General features: G+C 34.7%; 1 protein-coding gene across 4 annotated transcripts in view; it reads right to left on the bottom strand.

Moving 5' to 3' along the window:
- Positions 1-13,003, bottom strand: part of VIRMA (vir like m6A methyltransferase associated) — a 35,940-nt gene that overhangs the window by 4,299 nt on the left and 18,638 nt on the right. For all 4 annotated transcript variants that reach the window (XM_039348675.1, XM_039348677.1, XM_039348676.1 and 1 more), the window contains 11 exons: positions 12,488-12,570; positions 11,543-11,636; positions 10,323-10,867; positions 9,695-9,930; positions 8,750-9,002; positions 6,384-6,601; positions 5,009-5,141; positions 3,658-3,810; positions 2,429-2,589; positions 1,678-1,774; positions 626-792 (listed from right to left, as the gene is read on the bottom strand). In XM_039348675.1, coding sequence (XP_039204609.1) covers positions 626-792; positions 1,678-1,774; positions 2,429-2,589; positions 3,658-3,810; positions 5,009-5,141; positions 6,384-6,601; positions 8,750-9,002; positions 9,695-9,930; positions 10,323-10,867; positions 11,543-11,636; positions 12,488-12,570 — 2,140 coding nt within the window. The remainder of the gene's footprint in view (positions 1-625; positions 793-1,677; positions 1,775-2,428; positions 2,590-3,657; positions 3,811-5,008; positions 5,142-6,383; positions 6,602-8,749; positions 9,003-9,694; positions 9,931-10,322; positions 10,868-11,542; positions 11,637-12,487; positions 12,571-13,003) is intronic.

Here is a 13,003-nt window from a genome sequence, read left to right as displayed (position 1 = left end):
TTGTACATATAACTGGATATACAGGTAGTCATTGCTTAATGATCACAATTGGGGCAGAAAATCTGTTGCCTAGCGAAATATCACATGATTTTGATAGACTTATGACCTCATTTCCACTGAGGTTGTTAAGCAAATTAGCCCCAGTGTATGTGAGATATCATATGACCATGACTTGCAATTTTATTGCTGGCTTCTCTATTGACTCTGCTTGTCAGAAGCCTGCTGTGGTACATACAAATGGTAAGCATGTGACTACTGGGATACTTTAACAGTTGTAAATGCAAGGACCAATCGTAATGTTAATTTTTTAGCATCTTTGTAACTTTAAACCACGGCTAAACAGACCAGCCATTAAGTGAAGTCTACCTGTACATGTACAGAACCATTTTAGTGTACTGAGTAAAGGCATCAGGCTAGAAACCAGGAGATTGTGGGGAATGAATGAACCTTAGAAATGAAGCCAGCTGAGTGATCTTGGGCCAGTCATTCTCTCTCAGTCCTAGGAAGTAGGCAATGACAAACCACTTCTGAAATCTTCTGCAGGGACTTGTCAGGCAGTTTTGCTATGAGTCAACTATGACTCCAAGGCACACAAAAATTGTGCAAAATCAAGGCCACTGGTTACCTGGAAGTTATAAATGTCTCATGTTTGTGTTTGCCAAGTTTAAAGCCTTTTGTGGTTTTGGTCAGACCAGGAGAAGAAGGCTCTGTAACAAACGACCTGTCTAGCTCTGCTTGCAGATCAAAGTCACTACATCCTTTTTCCGACAGTTCAATTAAGTCAACTTTCACCTACAAGAATGAGAAAATATTCCATTTTAGTAAATCCATGAGTAACATACTAATACTCAATATAATTAGAATGGAAAATATTCTACACTACACAATAGAAAAAGAAGAAGACTTAATAGAGTGGTGATGTGAATCCAAATCTCCTGATCAGTCTTTTCCTTTAGAAACTATGCTATAGTAACATGCAGATTAGATGGAAATTATCTGCAGACATAACTCCTCCAGAATTATTAGTCAACTGCTCGAGGAATGTGTATTAAAGGCGTTCTTTAAAATAAAAGCTTTTCATTTACTTCATTTATTAAAATCAAGGTATTTCAAATTCAAAGCACTCTGCAGAATGTACCATTCAGATCTGGCACTGACTGGACAGATTTTCAAACCTGATTATTGACCACAAGAATGTAGAAACAACAGCATCAACTGAAAGACATAGAACTTAAATTTAATAGTGTCACAAATTGTAGCAAGTCTCTGTAGCTAAATCCCTCTTTGTCAGCTTTATCAAATCAAAGGGGTTTGTGCAAAGTAATACCGTAATCCGCTATTATTATCAGCTCTGTTCCCAGGCTGACCAAATACATAAAATACTATGTCTAGGATCAAAAGTAGAAAAAGGTCACATGTACTAAAAAAAATGAACCCTAGTCAAAGAAGATTTCTATAGCATCTAGTAAATTGTTTGTCAGTCCAAAGGGAATTTCAAAAAGATGCTAAAATGTGTAATTCAGGATGGGAGAGAGGAAGTTGATCTGAAAAATCAAAATATAAAATTGTACTGGATAACCCTAAGTGCTAGCAAGCTTAACATAGGAGTCTGAATTCAATACTGTATTACTCACAGAGTTGAAAAATATTCCCCAAAATTACTTTTTAAGTATTTACCATGTCAAGATCAGTTTCAATTTCTTCAGCCTGGAATGGTAAGAACCACATAGACTTCAACTGGTCATCTATCACGTCTGCCAAGATGTACATAGTCCTGTAAGGAAAAACACAGCTTTTATTATTGGTCAATATTGGTTGACACCTTAGGAATAAGTTGAGGTTACTAAAATTCACCAAAACTCTTTCATTTCTTTCCTCAAACCATTATTTACTAAATCTTTTCCTAATACCAAATTCCAGTTATCCTGCCAAAAATCTTCTTGTAGCCCATATTGTTACATCTTTATGAAGACCCATTCTAACTAAAGATAAAAGGACAGCCCTTTACTAATACAAACTGTTGCCATTTTCTCATTCAGTTGCAACTATTAGGTTTTATTATTTTAAAACTGTATCACATTATTTTAACTGCCAAAAGTTATACCTCAATACATGGTATAATATTAAAAAAAATGTAAAGTAAAAAGGAACAGATAGAACACTAGAAGCAAACGTATACTTGTTTGATATGCAATTCTGGAAGAAAATTAACAGAAAGGAGGAAAAGATTGGTCTCCATGTTTTACAGAGAAAGAAAATGAATAATTTACTATAATAAATATAATATTAAGAATTATAAAATAGTACTGAGGAATTTCTACTTTGCTCCACAATGAACGAAAACTCATTTATTTAAATGAGATCCAAATATACCAATTCCATATATTATAGTTCTCTTGTCCACATAAATGTCTTTTTGTTACTTTACCTATTATTAAACAGATGTTGCAGAGATTCTGGAGCAGGCAAAATTGGTTCCACATCTTGATCACTTAGAGGACAAGCCTCTCCAGCAGATTCCAACATCTGCCTAAGTCCAACAACATTATCCAGTAATGATTCCAGGCTCTCGTCTTCCTTAGAACACTCCTAGATAAGAAATGCTACAGTCATCAATCATATAAAATCTAGCATTCTGGACAATTAACAAGATATACAGAGAATTTCACCAGAATATATTTATTTTGGATTCCCATTAGAGATGATGCACTAACAACACAATTATAAGCAGTTGTATATATACATTGCTTACTGGTGTACACCGCTTAGAGAGTGCTTGCACTTAAAGCGGTATATAAGTCTCACAAATAAATAAATAAATAAATAAATAAATAAATAAATAAATAAATGTAATGCAGCAAAAGGTGGCACTTTAAAGGTGAACAGATTTATTAAAAATTAATTTGTGTATACTAGACGCCATTTCATCTGATATAGCATACAAATATTGTTGGCAGGTTATGTAAAATCAAGAAGATGTGTAGACAACAAGACCAAATAACCATAAAATCTGATAGATGCAGGCAGGCAGAGAATTCTGTGAAAAGCTAAATGAATGCAGGTTGGCAACCATGATCAAGAAAATCAGAATAACTGTGTTTATCATCCAAAAATGTGATAAAATTAATCTTATATTTCTCTCATTAGCTACAGTAACTATTCAACCTGAATAATGCACACACAATAAAGGTAGTCCTTGACTTACAACAGTTCATTTAGTGACCATTCACAGTTGCAACATCCCTGAAAAAAGTGACTTATGACCATTTTTCACACTTATGACCGTTGCAGCATCCCCATGGTCACATGATCAAAATTTAGACAGTTGGCAACTGACTCACATTTATGATGATTGCAGTATCCTGGGATCATGTGATCATCTTTTGTGACCTTCTGACAAGCAAAGTCAATGGGGTAAACCGGATTCACTTAGCAGTCATGTAACTAACATAATAACTGCCATGATTCACTTAACAACTGTGGCAAGAGAAGTCACAAAATGGGGCAAAAATCACTTTAAAATGTCTCACTTAACAACATACATTTTGGACTCAATTGTAGTCATAAGTCGAGGACTCCCTGTATTCAACATTACTACCGTATAAGTTTTCACTTATATTAAATCAATATATTAGTTTTTAGTGAAATTTACACTACCAAAACCAGTTTCTCCAGTTCAAGGAGCAGGTTTTCAGGAGTCTCTTCTTTGGTCTGCAACTGATACTTTAATTCTGCAGTACTAAGACCCAGGGTTCTGGTGGGATGACTTCCATCTACTTCCGCAAGACTCCCATCATCCCCACAACATCCCTGTGGAACATGAATAAGTATCTAGATGAAAAACTACTGCAAAAGGTATAAATAGTCATGTTATATGTAACATAATGTTGCCAATAGAGGACACATAAAATAAACAAATTCAAAAATCTTTATAACAGCTGTAAAATATAGCTTTGTGAACACTTGTTTTCATCAAAAAGAATGCACTAATTTGTTATAGAAATGGCTAAGTTATATATTAAGAATGCAAAAGTAAAAAGTTGATATTATTTCAATCTTACTGCTCTGAAGGGTCAGATGTTAATGCTTTTATTTTTCCCCCTTTGTCCTACAGTTCTCCTTTTTCCCCATTTCCCATTTTCCCTCTATTTTCATTTTCATTTGTATTTTATACTTTGATTAATTAAATAAAAATTATATTTAAAAAAAGAAGTATACACTCATTCTGTTCTTTAAGATGAACCTCCTTTTAATACTAAATAGATCAATATGAGATGTCTTTCCTTTTCAATATCCATGTGGAAACATACTTATAGAATATACATCGAAGGGATTTTGCAAAACACTTTTTTATACTTGTAGATCCATCATATGAAGCTCTTTTACAAAACCATATTGTTGACTATGTGATCATACGTAATTGTTCTTAGAACTTTTTACTTCTCTATAATGAACATAATTATGAGGATTTTCAACGTTCTGAGAATAGTGATTTGAATTACTTGATGAATTAAGTGTATTTATTAAGCAACTTTGAGTGGTTCACAAAGTAAGAAAAAATAATAATCGAACCACATAACAATACAGTAACATTAAAAATAAATGAATATAAAGATGGCAAAACCAAGCAACAAGAAAAACATGCAAACACTACTCAAAAGGAGCTTCAACCACCCTACCTAAAAGTCTGGAAACATTCCCTCACTGAAAACCATCTGATATTCCTATTATTTTACGTTTTATTATTTGTTGCTTTGATGGAATTATCATGGAGGATTTTAAAAAAAAATAGGAGATAAACCTGGCATATTTTAGCAATAGAAAAGCAAGATATAAAACTTCTTCAATGACACAACCTTAAAATCAATACTAACAAACTAAACTGACACTTTGTTTAGAAAGCATCTTAACTATTTAGAATAGCACAGTAGTCTTACTTCAAAGATATTTTGCTAAATTGCAGTATAACAGCCACATTGCTGAAAAATGTTAGCTTGTATTGACTTACCAAAGGATCAGAATTTAGTATCTGTCTCATGAAATCCAGAAAGGAAGAGGCAAGTTCTCCTGTGTCTTTACTGAAGCTGCTCACTATTCTCTTCAATACTGTTTGCAGAGCATCACAGTGTTTTGCAAGAGAACTAAGATTGTTTCAAAAAGAAATGTTTTACTTTACCTACTGAATTTAATGTAGCACATAAGCGATCAAGAGACTAAAAAGCAACTAGTTCATGTCTTCATAAATGAGTATTGTTAGACTTTGCTAAATGTGAAGTAATTTCATCATACTTGATATTTTTAGGTATAGCAAAGTCTCAGTTGACTACAATACTTTTAGATTAGTCAGCCAACTGCAACACCTAAACTACACACAAAAAAGAAATACCTTTTAATTGCAGAAGTGATAAAACAGAATCTGTCATCTATGAGGCAATTCTTATTCCTTCATTTGCACAAGAGATCTCTTCTAAAATAATTGCCATAGCAACTGATAGACAAACAAGCCTCTATCAATACTCTCTAGAAGGCTGACTGCAATTCTTATTATTGAGGAATGTTCTTATCTCGTTTCTTTTAATATAACACTGAAACCAAATACCAGCAAAAATAAAAATAAAAAATAACAGAGTTGGAAGGGACCTTAGAGGTCTTCTAGTCCAACCCCCTTCTCAAGCAGGAGACCCTATACCAGAGGTAGGCAACCTTGGCTCTTTTATGACTTGTGGACTTCAACTCCCATGGCTGGCTCAGGAATTCTGGGAGTTGAAGTCTACAAATCATAAAAGAGCCAAGGTTGCCTACCCCTGCCCTGTACCATTCCAGACAAGTGGCTGTCCAGTCTCTTCTTAAAAGCCTCCAGTGATGGAGCACCCCCATGAAGCATGATGAAGCATGACATCACTGGAACCAACCCACAATCTTTCCATATTAACTATTACAAATGGGTTCATCCACCTCCGTGGCCCAATGCGGGGAGAAAAGAAGACCGCAGGATGCAGAATACTTTATTCTCTTTATAAATCTGCAAACAGATGCAAATGTGATGACATCATTGAACAAAGCACATGCAGTCAACTAGTTTTGTAATCCTAATTATCACCTCTGGGACAGAATTTATACATCACCTTCCAAGCTCAACTTCCAGAATTTCAGTGAAGAATTTTACTGGAAAATTCATCTTAAATTTTGAATGTAAGAAACAGGACATAAACAGTATTGAAAGATACGATGCTCACTTTAGGAAGCTAATTTTTCAGGTACTAATTTTCACTGTAACTTTTTCTTGACATTGAACCGATGTGCCTAATCTCCACTGAAAATGAATGGGAACTGCACAAAATTCACATGTACTTTTAGAAAGATTTGAAATGGGGAAATCATACCTTTTCAGATGATAGAATCCATAATCGTGCTCTGTAAGGAACATCATTGTCCTGATACAAGTCAGCAAGCAGGTATAGCTGCTTTCAGCATTAATAATTGTTTCTATCAGGCAGTCACAGATGGAAGCCATGAGTTCTTTGCCTGGCAATGAATTGGAAAGCTGCTCCAACTCAGAAAGAGTACTTTCTGAGGAACTGGGCAAGATCAGGGCAATGTCCTGTAAAAAGATAATAATAATCAATGCATTATTGCAGACATGTCAAACTGGCAACATCATGTGACGTCGCACAACATATCGGGCCAGTTTTTCCATTGCCGGCAATGGGGTGGGCACGGCTTACATGTGACGTGTCCAGCCCGTGGGCCGGCAGTTTGACACCCCTGCATTACTGAAAGGCAGGGGCATATTTTATAATTATGGCACTGCAAGCAATAGCTGGGACTCAAAGAACTAATTTAGAATGTGCCTTGGTCCAGGGAGAAAAGCTTCAAAGATTTTCTCTTTTTCAAATAACAGACCAACACAACATATTACAAAAGATATCTGAGATTCCCTACAGTGTAGTAATGTTAGTGGCACAGAAAGCAGATTTATTGCTCACAATAATTAACTGACTAATAGGTAACTCCTTTAGGTCGGTGGGCACATTGGGGATTTTGAGAGCATGTTGTATATATTCTTATAAAATGGCAACATAATGAAAACCGCTAGTCATAAAATGCCAATTTAAAGCTACAATAAAGGTTATTCTTTGACATCTACTCTACTGCTTATTTCTAGGCATCCTATTAGGTCAGGGGTTCCCAACCTGAGGTGCTCGCACCCCCTGGAGGTGTGAGATGATATTCCAGGGGGTGCAAAAACTTGGGTTTTCAAAATTATAGTGTATATGTATAATTTGTTGCCATTTTTTTCGAACTTTTGTAAGGGATGCGAGAATATATCAGAAGCATTCTAAGGGTGCGGGGTATAGAAAAGGTTGGGAGCCGCTGTATTAGGTAATACCAATCTGCTACATTATTACAGAAATCTTAAGAGTAGCCAACTTGCTTTAAAAGCATAACAACAGATTATTCAACATATTGCCTTAGAATTTATTCACTTTTTGTAAATTTGTAACATTTGTCTGTGATCAGAAATAAAGAAGTTTGCTTTTCTCAGCAGATGAACATGCTTTCAATATGCTGGATTCAACTACCTAGCCTTTTTAACTTTCAAAGAATACCTGTGTATTCTATAGTTTGGGGGACTTGGAATATCTAGTGTTGGAAGTCTGGCATGTATCAACGTAACTATCTGTAAGCATAACAACCTCTGGGAATCAGTTGCCTACTGCTGCATTATTTCCAATGCAAAGTTTTCTAAAGAGGGAAGTCTTTTGAATCTTGACTAGTGAACTTAAGAATGACTATTATATTCAACATTAGATGTTTTTTTTCTAAGGGAATGCTCATTTAGAACTATTATTTGCACAGAAGCAGAAATTGAGGTTTAATTCAGAAAGTTCAGCAAAACTAAGCACGCCATCTAAAAGTAAAATTAAAATAAGCAAAATAATAGAATACAAAATTCTAATTACTGTAAAATTTCAAACAGAGGAAAATTAAAAAAACAAATATTAATATATACAAATTTACCATATTAGGAATTAGGACATCTTCAACACATAAACAAATTATTACAATACAACTATTACAAAACCCTGCAGTAAACTGCAGATCTTTATAATTCATTCTGTTGATCTGTTCATGTGGTAAATTACTTGGGGATCATTAATCTGAAATATCAGCATTTAGTATTGGGAAAGTATCCAATGGAGGAAATCACAAAAAAACAAACCCATAATGTAAATACGCATATGTTGGTTGCACTACCATAGCACAGCAGACAAGATTCTGAATCTGTTCTGATATAAGGCACAACTATTTCCAAAAAAAGAATATCTTTAGAAGTAGTCCTAAGGACCGGAATTGGTGACCAACAACTCCATCACTAAACAAGACATAATGTAACTGTAACACATGACCACAACTTTTGGTTTTACTGCTGGCTACTCCACTGATTCTATTTGTTGGAACCTGGCTGTGAAGCACACAAATTGTGATCATATGACCACAGGATGCTGCAATGGTCATAAATATGAGGACCAGTCATAAAGTTATATTTTTTCAGCCCTTATAACTTCTGCGGTCGCTAAACAGAACAATGGTTAAGCAAGGACTACCTACAGTCCACTATTTCACAGCCTACGAATGCATTACAGTACATTCATGTATCTAAGTGTGTGAAGATGTAACCACGGGAACACATAAAGAATGAAGAAAATTAAATTAAATTCTTATTTAGATTTTCCATTTTAAATACCTGGTCACAGAAGGACTGTAAAATAGAAGCTAAGTATTCTGAACATTGCTGATGAATGATATTTTCCCCTGCAGTTTGCATCAAAGTCAAAAGTTCTAGGAAAACTTCGGTGTATTTTTCATCGCCTTTAGCAGTTCCATTAATCAGGTGCAAAATGGCCAATTTACAAGCTTTGTGCGAAGCCAGAGCATCAAATAAAGCAAGCAAGCGAGTGGTCTGACCAGTGTATTGTTTCTCCTTATCTTCTGGGTTGCTGAAATGATGAGAAATTTCTTTATTAGGATGATAGCACACTAGATAGAAATGTAAAACGAAACAAACATGTTTGAATATTTCCATTCACCCCTATAGATATATAGATATATACAGTACATATATACATATATACATATATAAAAATATATGTAAACAATGTTCATTTCTACACAAATGTAAACTGCCACCTATCTGAAAAGTTACCAGCGTGAGGGATTATTACCATAGCTACAAGGGTAATAATAATGTTAGTGGTATTTAAGTGACTTGAATGAAAACAAATATTCAGGAGATGGAAGCAAATTCTGGAGGACTTTTTCCGGCTTCACCCACTTCTCTGTACTAATCTTCTAACTTCTAACTGTTCTAGAATTATAAAGAAATGAAATATGTTTTGATGTGTAGTTTCCTAACACTTGACACGCTATTCAAAGATCAAACCTGGTTCTTGCCCCCAACCCCACAATACACACTGGTGCAACAGAAGGCATAGGGTCAAAAGCAATTGATTAAGTGTTGAATAAGATAGGAAAGGAGAATGCACAGGACCTCTTACATCTACATTCAAGTGTGAGAAGGCAAAATTGTAACCAATGAGATCAACTTCTCTATTTTTGACAAATCATTAAACAAATTATTAGACAATAATTGTCTTGTTTAGGCAATATTAAATAAGACATTGAAATGTACCTTTGAAGATCTTCTACAAGTAGATCTAAGACAGTTCTCATAATAAGGAGAGCCGTTGGTGAGGCCAAGTCACACAACTGTACACAAATGCGCCTTAGCATATGCTGAATGGGCTGGCAAGTGGAACCAGAAAAGGATCGTACTATTTCTTGCAGTAATTTTGCCTGGACATGAAGATGCATGCTCCAAAGTTTTCTAGTATTGAGAGCTACTGCTAAGTCATGTGGTTCAATAACCTATGGAAAACAAAATAATCCTTAGAAATGCACAATAATCATTGCTATTCTCTACTCTGGAATTTCATAGAAAATGTATTGCCAAGGAGAGTATGTCAACTGGAATTCATATTCAAAATTATTCCCACAAAACAGCCCTATAGAGGCACATAAATGGAAACAAGTTTGCACAGCCAGGTGCTGCATACAAATATCCCTGTGGTACCTGGCCCTATGTTTTCCTTGGTTCTCCAGACTATATTTTGTTTAATGATTTTAGACAGTAATAAAACCAACTTCCGCATGTAAACAATATAATTATATTAATAAAAATAAAATTCATAAATATGTTTCATAGCTCCTCAACTGTCAGATCAGCTTATTTTAAAAATCAATTGGTAGTTTTTATTTACCTGAGTGGTCTGCATAGGCAGTGGAAGAGGCAGTAGTTCTGAAAGTAATATAAGGCCAGAGAAAAATCCTTCTGGAATTCTTAGAACAGAAGTAAGAACCTCTCTTAGCATTAGTGACCAAGTATTATTGGCTAGAGTTTCTTCGGAGATAGTTAATTTCTCATTAACACCCTGGGTGAAAGTCAACAAGATATCAACAATATCATTCTGGATTTTCTGTTCATCACTGTCCAAACGCCCAGAGAGTGTTATAGAACATAAAAGCATGTGTAAAGAAATAAGTGCTGAAGGAACACGCATATCTTTAAATTCAAAGGATCCTCCCCGTAGCAATTCAGTCAACATGGTCTTCAAAAGTGTGAGAGTACATCGGGCCATAGAGATTGTAGTGACTCTGTGAAGAGTTGTTCCCATGTTGACATGGAGTCTCCAGGGCTGAATAAGAATGCTGTTTAGTTTTTGCAGAATTCTGATAAAAGTGTCCATTCCTTCAGAAGAGAAGAGCTGAATAACTGCAAGGTTCCATTTAAGGTCCTTCTGCTGACCTATATGAATGATAGGAGAAATATTATATAGTCTTTATATTTCATTCTCTATTTTATTATTAAGTATAGGTAGTCCTTGACTAACAAGAGTTCATTTAGTCACCATTCAAAGTTACAGCGGCAATGAAAAAATGTGACTTATGACAGTTTTTCACACTTATGACCATTGCAGCATCCCCATGGTCAAATGATCAAAATTCAGATGCTTGGCAACTGACTCATATTTATGATGGTTGCAGTGTCCCAAGGTCATGTGATCAGCTTCTGCGACCTTCTGACAAGCAAAGTCAATGGGAAAGCCAGATTCACTTAACAACTGTGTTACTAACTTAACTGCAATGATTCACTTAACAACAGTGGCAAGAAAGGTCGTAAAATGGGGCAAAACTCACTTAGCAAATGTTTCACTTAGCAATATACATTTTGGGCTCAATTGTGGTCGTTAAGTCGTGGACTACCTGTAATATAAATTGGATGCAATGATTCTGTTGGTGACCAAAGGTAAATATTTTTACATACTTCTTTCACACAGTAAAAATGAACTGAGAATTACTCCAGTGTGTGTATATGATCAATATACATATCCAAAGAACAATATATTCTAGAATGTTTGTGAGTATGATTTAATACAAATACATTCTACTGAATGAGAACTAAGAAGTTAAATATTGTTACCTTCAACCGGAGGTGGAGGACATGCAATATGACACAAGACACGAAGTGCTGTAGGGAGACCAACTCCTTCCTGAGTCATCAAGCTATCAATGTTCTTTGAAATAAAGAAGTAGATAATGATTTAAAAATATTCAAAAGGGATATATCTGATTTAACAGACAACATTGCTTCTGCACAAACAATAGAGAGATCAATTTGATTTTTGTACACAACCAAGAGAGTTACGCAAAAGCCAGTTCCCATTTTGACTAATAGTGTAGATTTTAGGACTTGAAGTTCACTTATACAGAAAGCACAGGGATATGGAAAGCCTGACTTATGTAACTCACCAGCAACTATTCAGCAGTCTAGCAATGGATTTGGTTCAAGATTTGGTCCTTCCTTATTACGCAATAAGCTTTGTTTTTAAAAGAGAACAATTTGTATGTGTTCTGTTAGGTCGCTATTCCAATATTTAAAATATTTGGATACCAAATTAAATGTTAGCATATATTTGTTTCACGAATATTTAAGTAAAACTGTAAATAGAATAAAGGGGGCTAAGGTAGGAGGACCAGTCTAGATCCCAATAAAGGAGAATATTTGTAGCTCAGGACTGAAATGAGGGACTAATCTAGAGTTTTAAGCAACTCAAAGTGAACAGCTATCATAGGATTGCCAATCCAATTTTTCCCTTCCCAAAACATTTTAATTTATCAGCATGTCTACTTTCAACATAATCTGAACTAAAATTAACTTCAAAATACATTTGTTCAAAAAGATGAGTAGTTTGCTATTCTAATAAGTCATATTTATTTTTACTTTTTATTTATTAAATGTACATGCCATTCATCTCACTGTCCAAGGATGGCAATGTAAAGGAAACCATGTAAAAACTACACATTTGTTATATAGAACAGCAAAAATGCACTCCCCCATATGCTTTTACTTATTTATTTTACTGACCTGTTTAATATATTCAATGAGATTTGGGATGCAATTAATTTCAAATCGGACTGTTTTCAATGGCTCCAACCATTTACTAAGTTCTAAAAACAAACAAGATCATTTGATGAATGTTATATGATGCGTTCAAAAAAATGTGAAAACAATTAGAGTGGTTTTGATTATAAAACACTGAATCTTAACAATGGAGACATACTTTGTCACATACGCACACTAGCAACATAGTATTCATTTTTAACCAAAAGTATAAGAAATTTTTATACAATTTTATAATCCAGTTTGAATATTTCCCATTATTTTTTCTTACAATTCTGTATTCAAGATAATAATAAATAATGTAGTAAAATAATAAATAATATAGTAAAAGTATATGCTGCCAAATTACAAACTCTAGATCAGTGGTTCTCAACCTGTGGGTCGGGACCCCATTTGGGGTCGAACGACCATTTCACGGGGGTCGCCAAACAACGCAGTCTGCCATTTTTTTCCCCCTTTTCCTTAGCTGTGCTACTCTCT

Source organism: Crotalus tigris, unplaced genomic scaffold (assembly GCF_016545835.1).
Source record: "Crotalus tigris isolate CLP2741 ecotype Arizona unplaced genomic scaffold, ASM1654583v1 scf7180000018168.854452, whole genome shotgun sequence".
Taxonomy (NCBI): Eukaryota; Metazoa; Chordata; class Lepidosauria; order Squamata; family Viperidae; genus Crotalus; species Crotalus tigris.
Note: the sequence above shows the minus strand (reverse complement) of the source record. Positions and strands in the feature narration are given on the sequence as shown.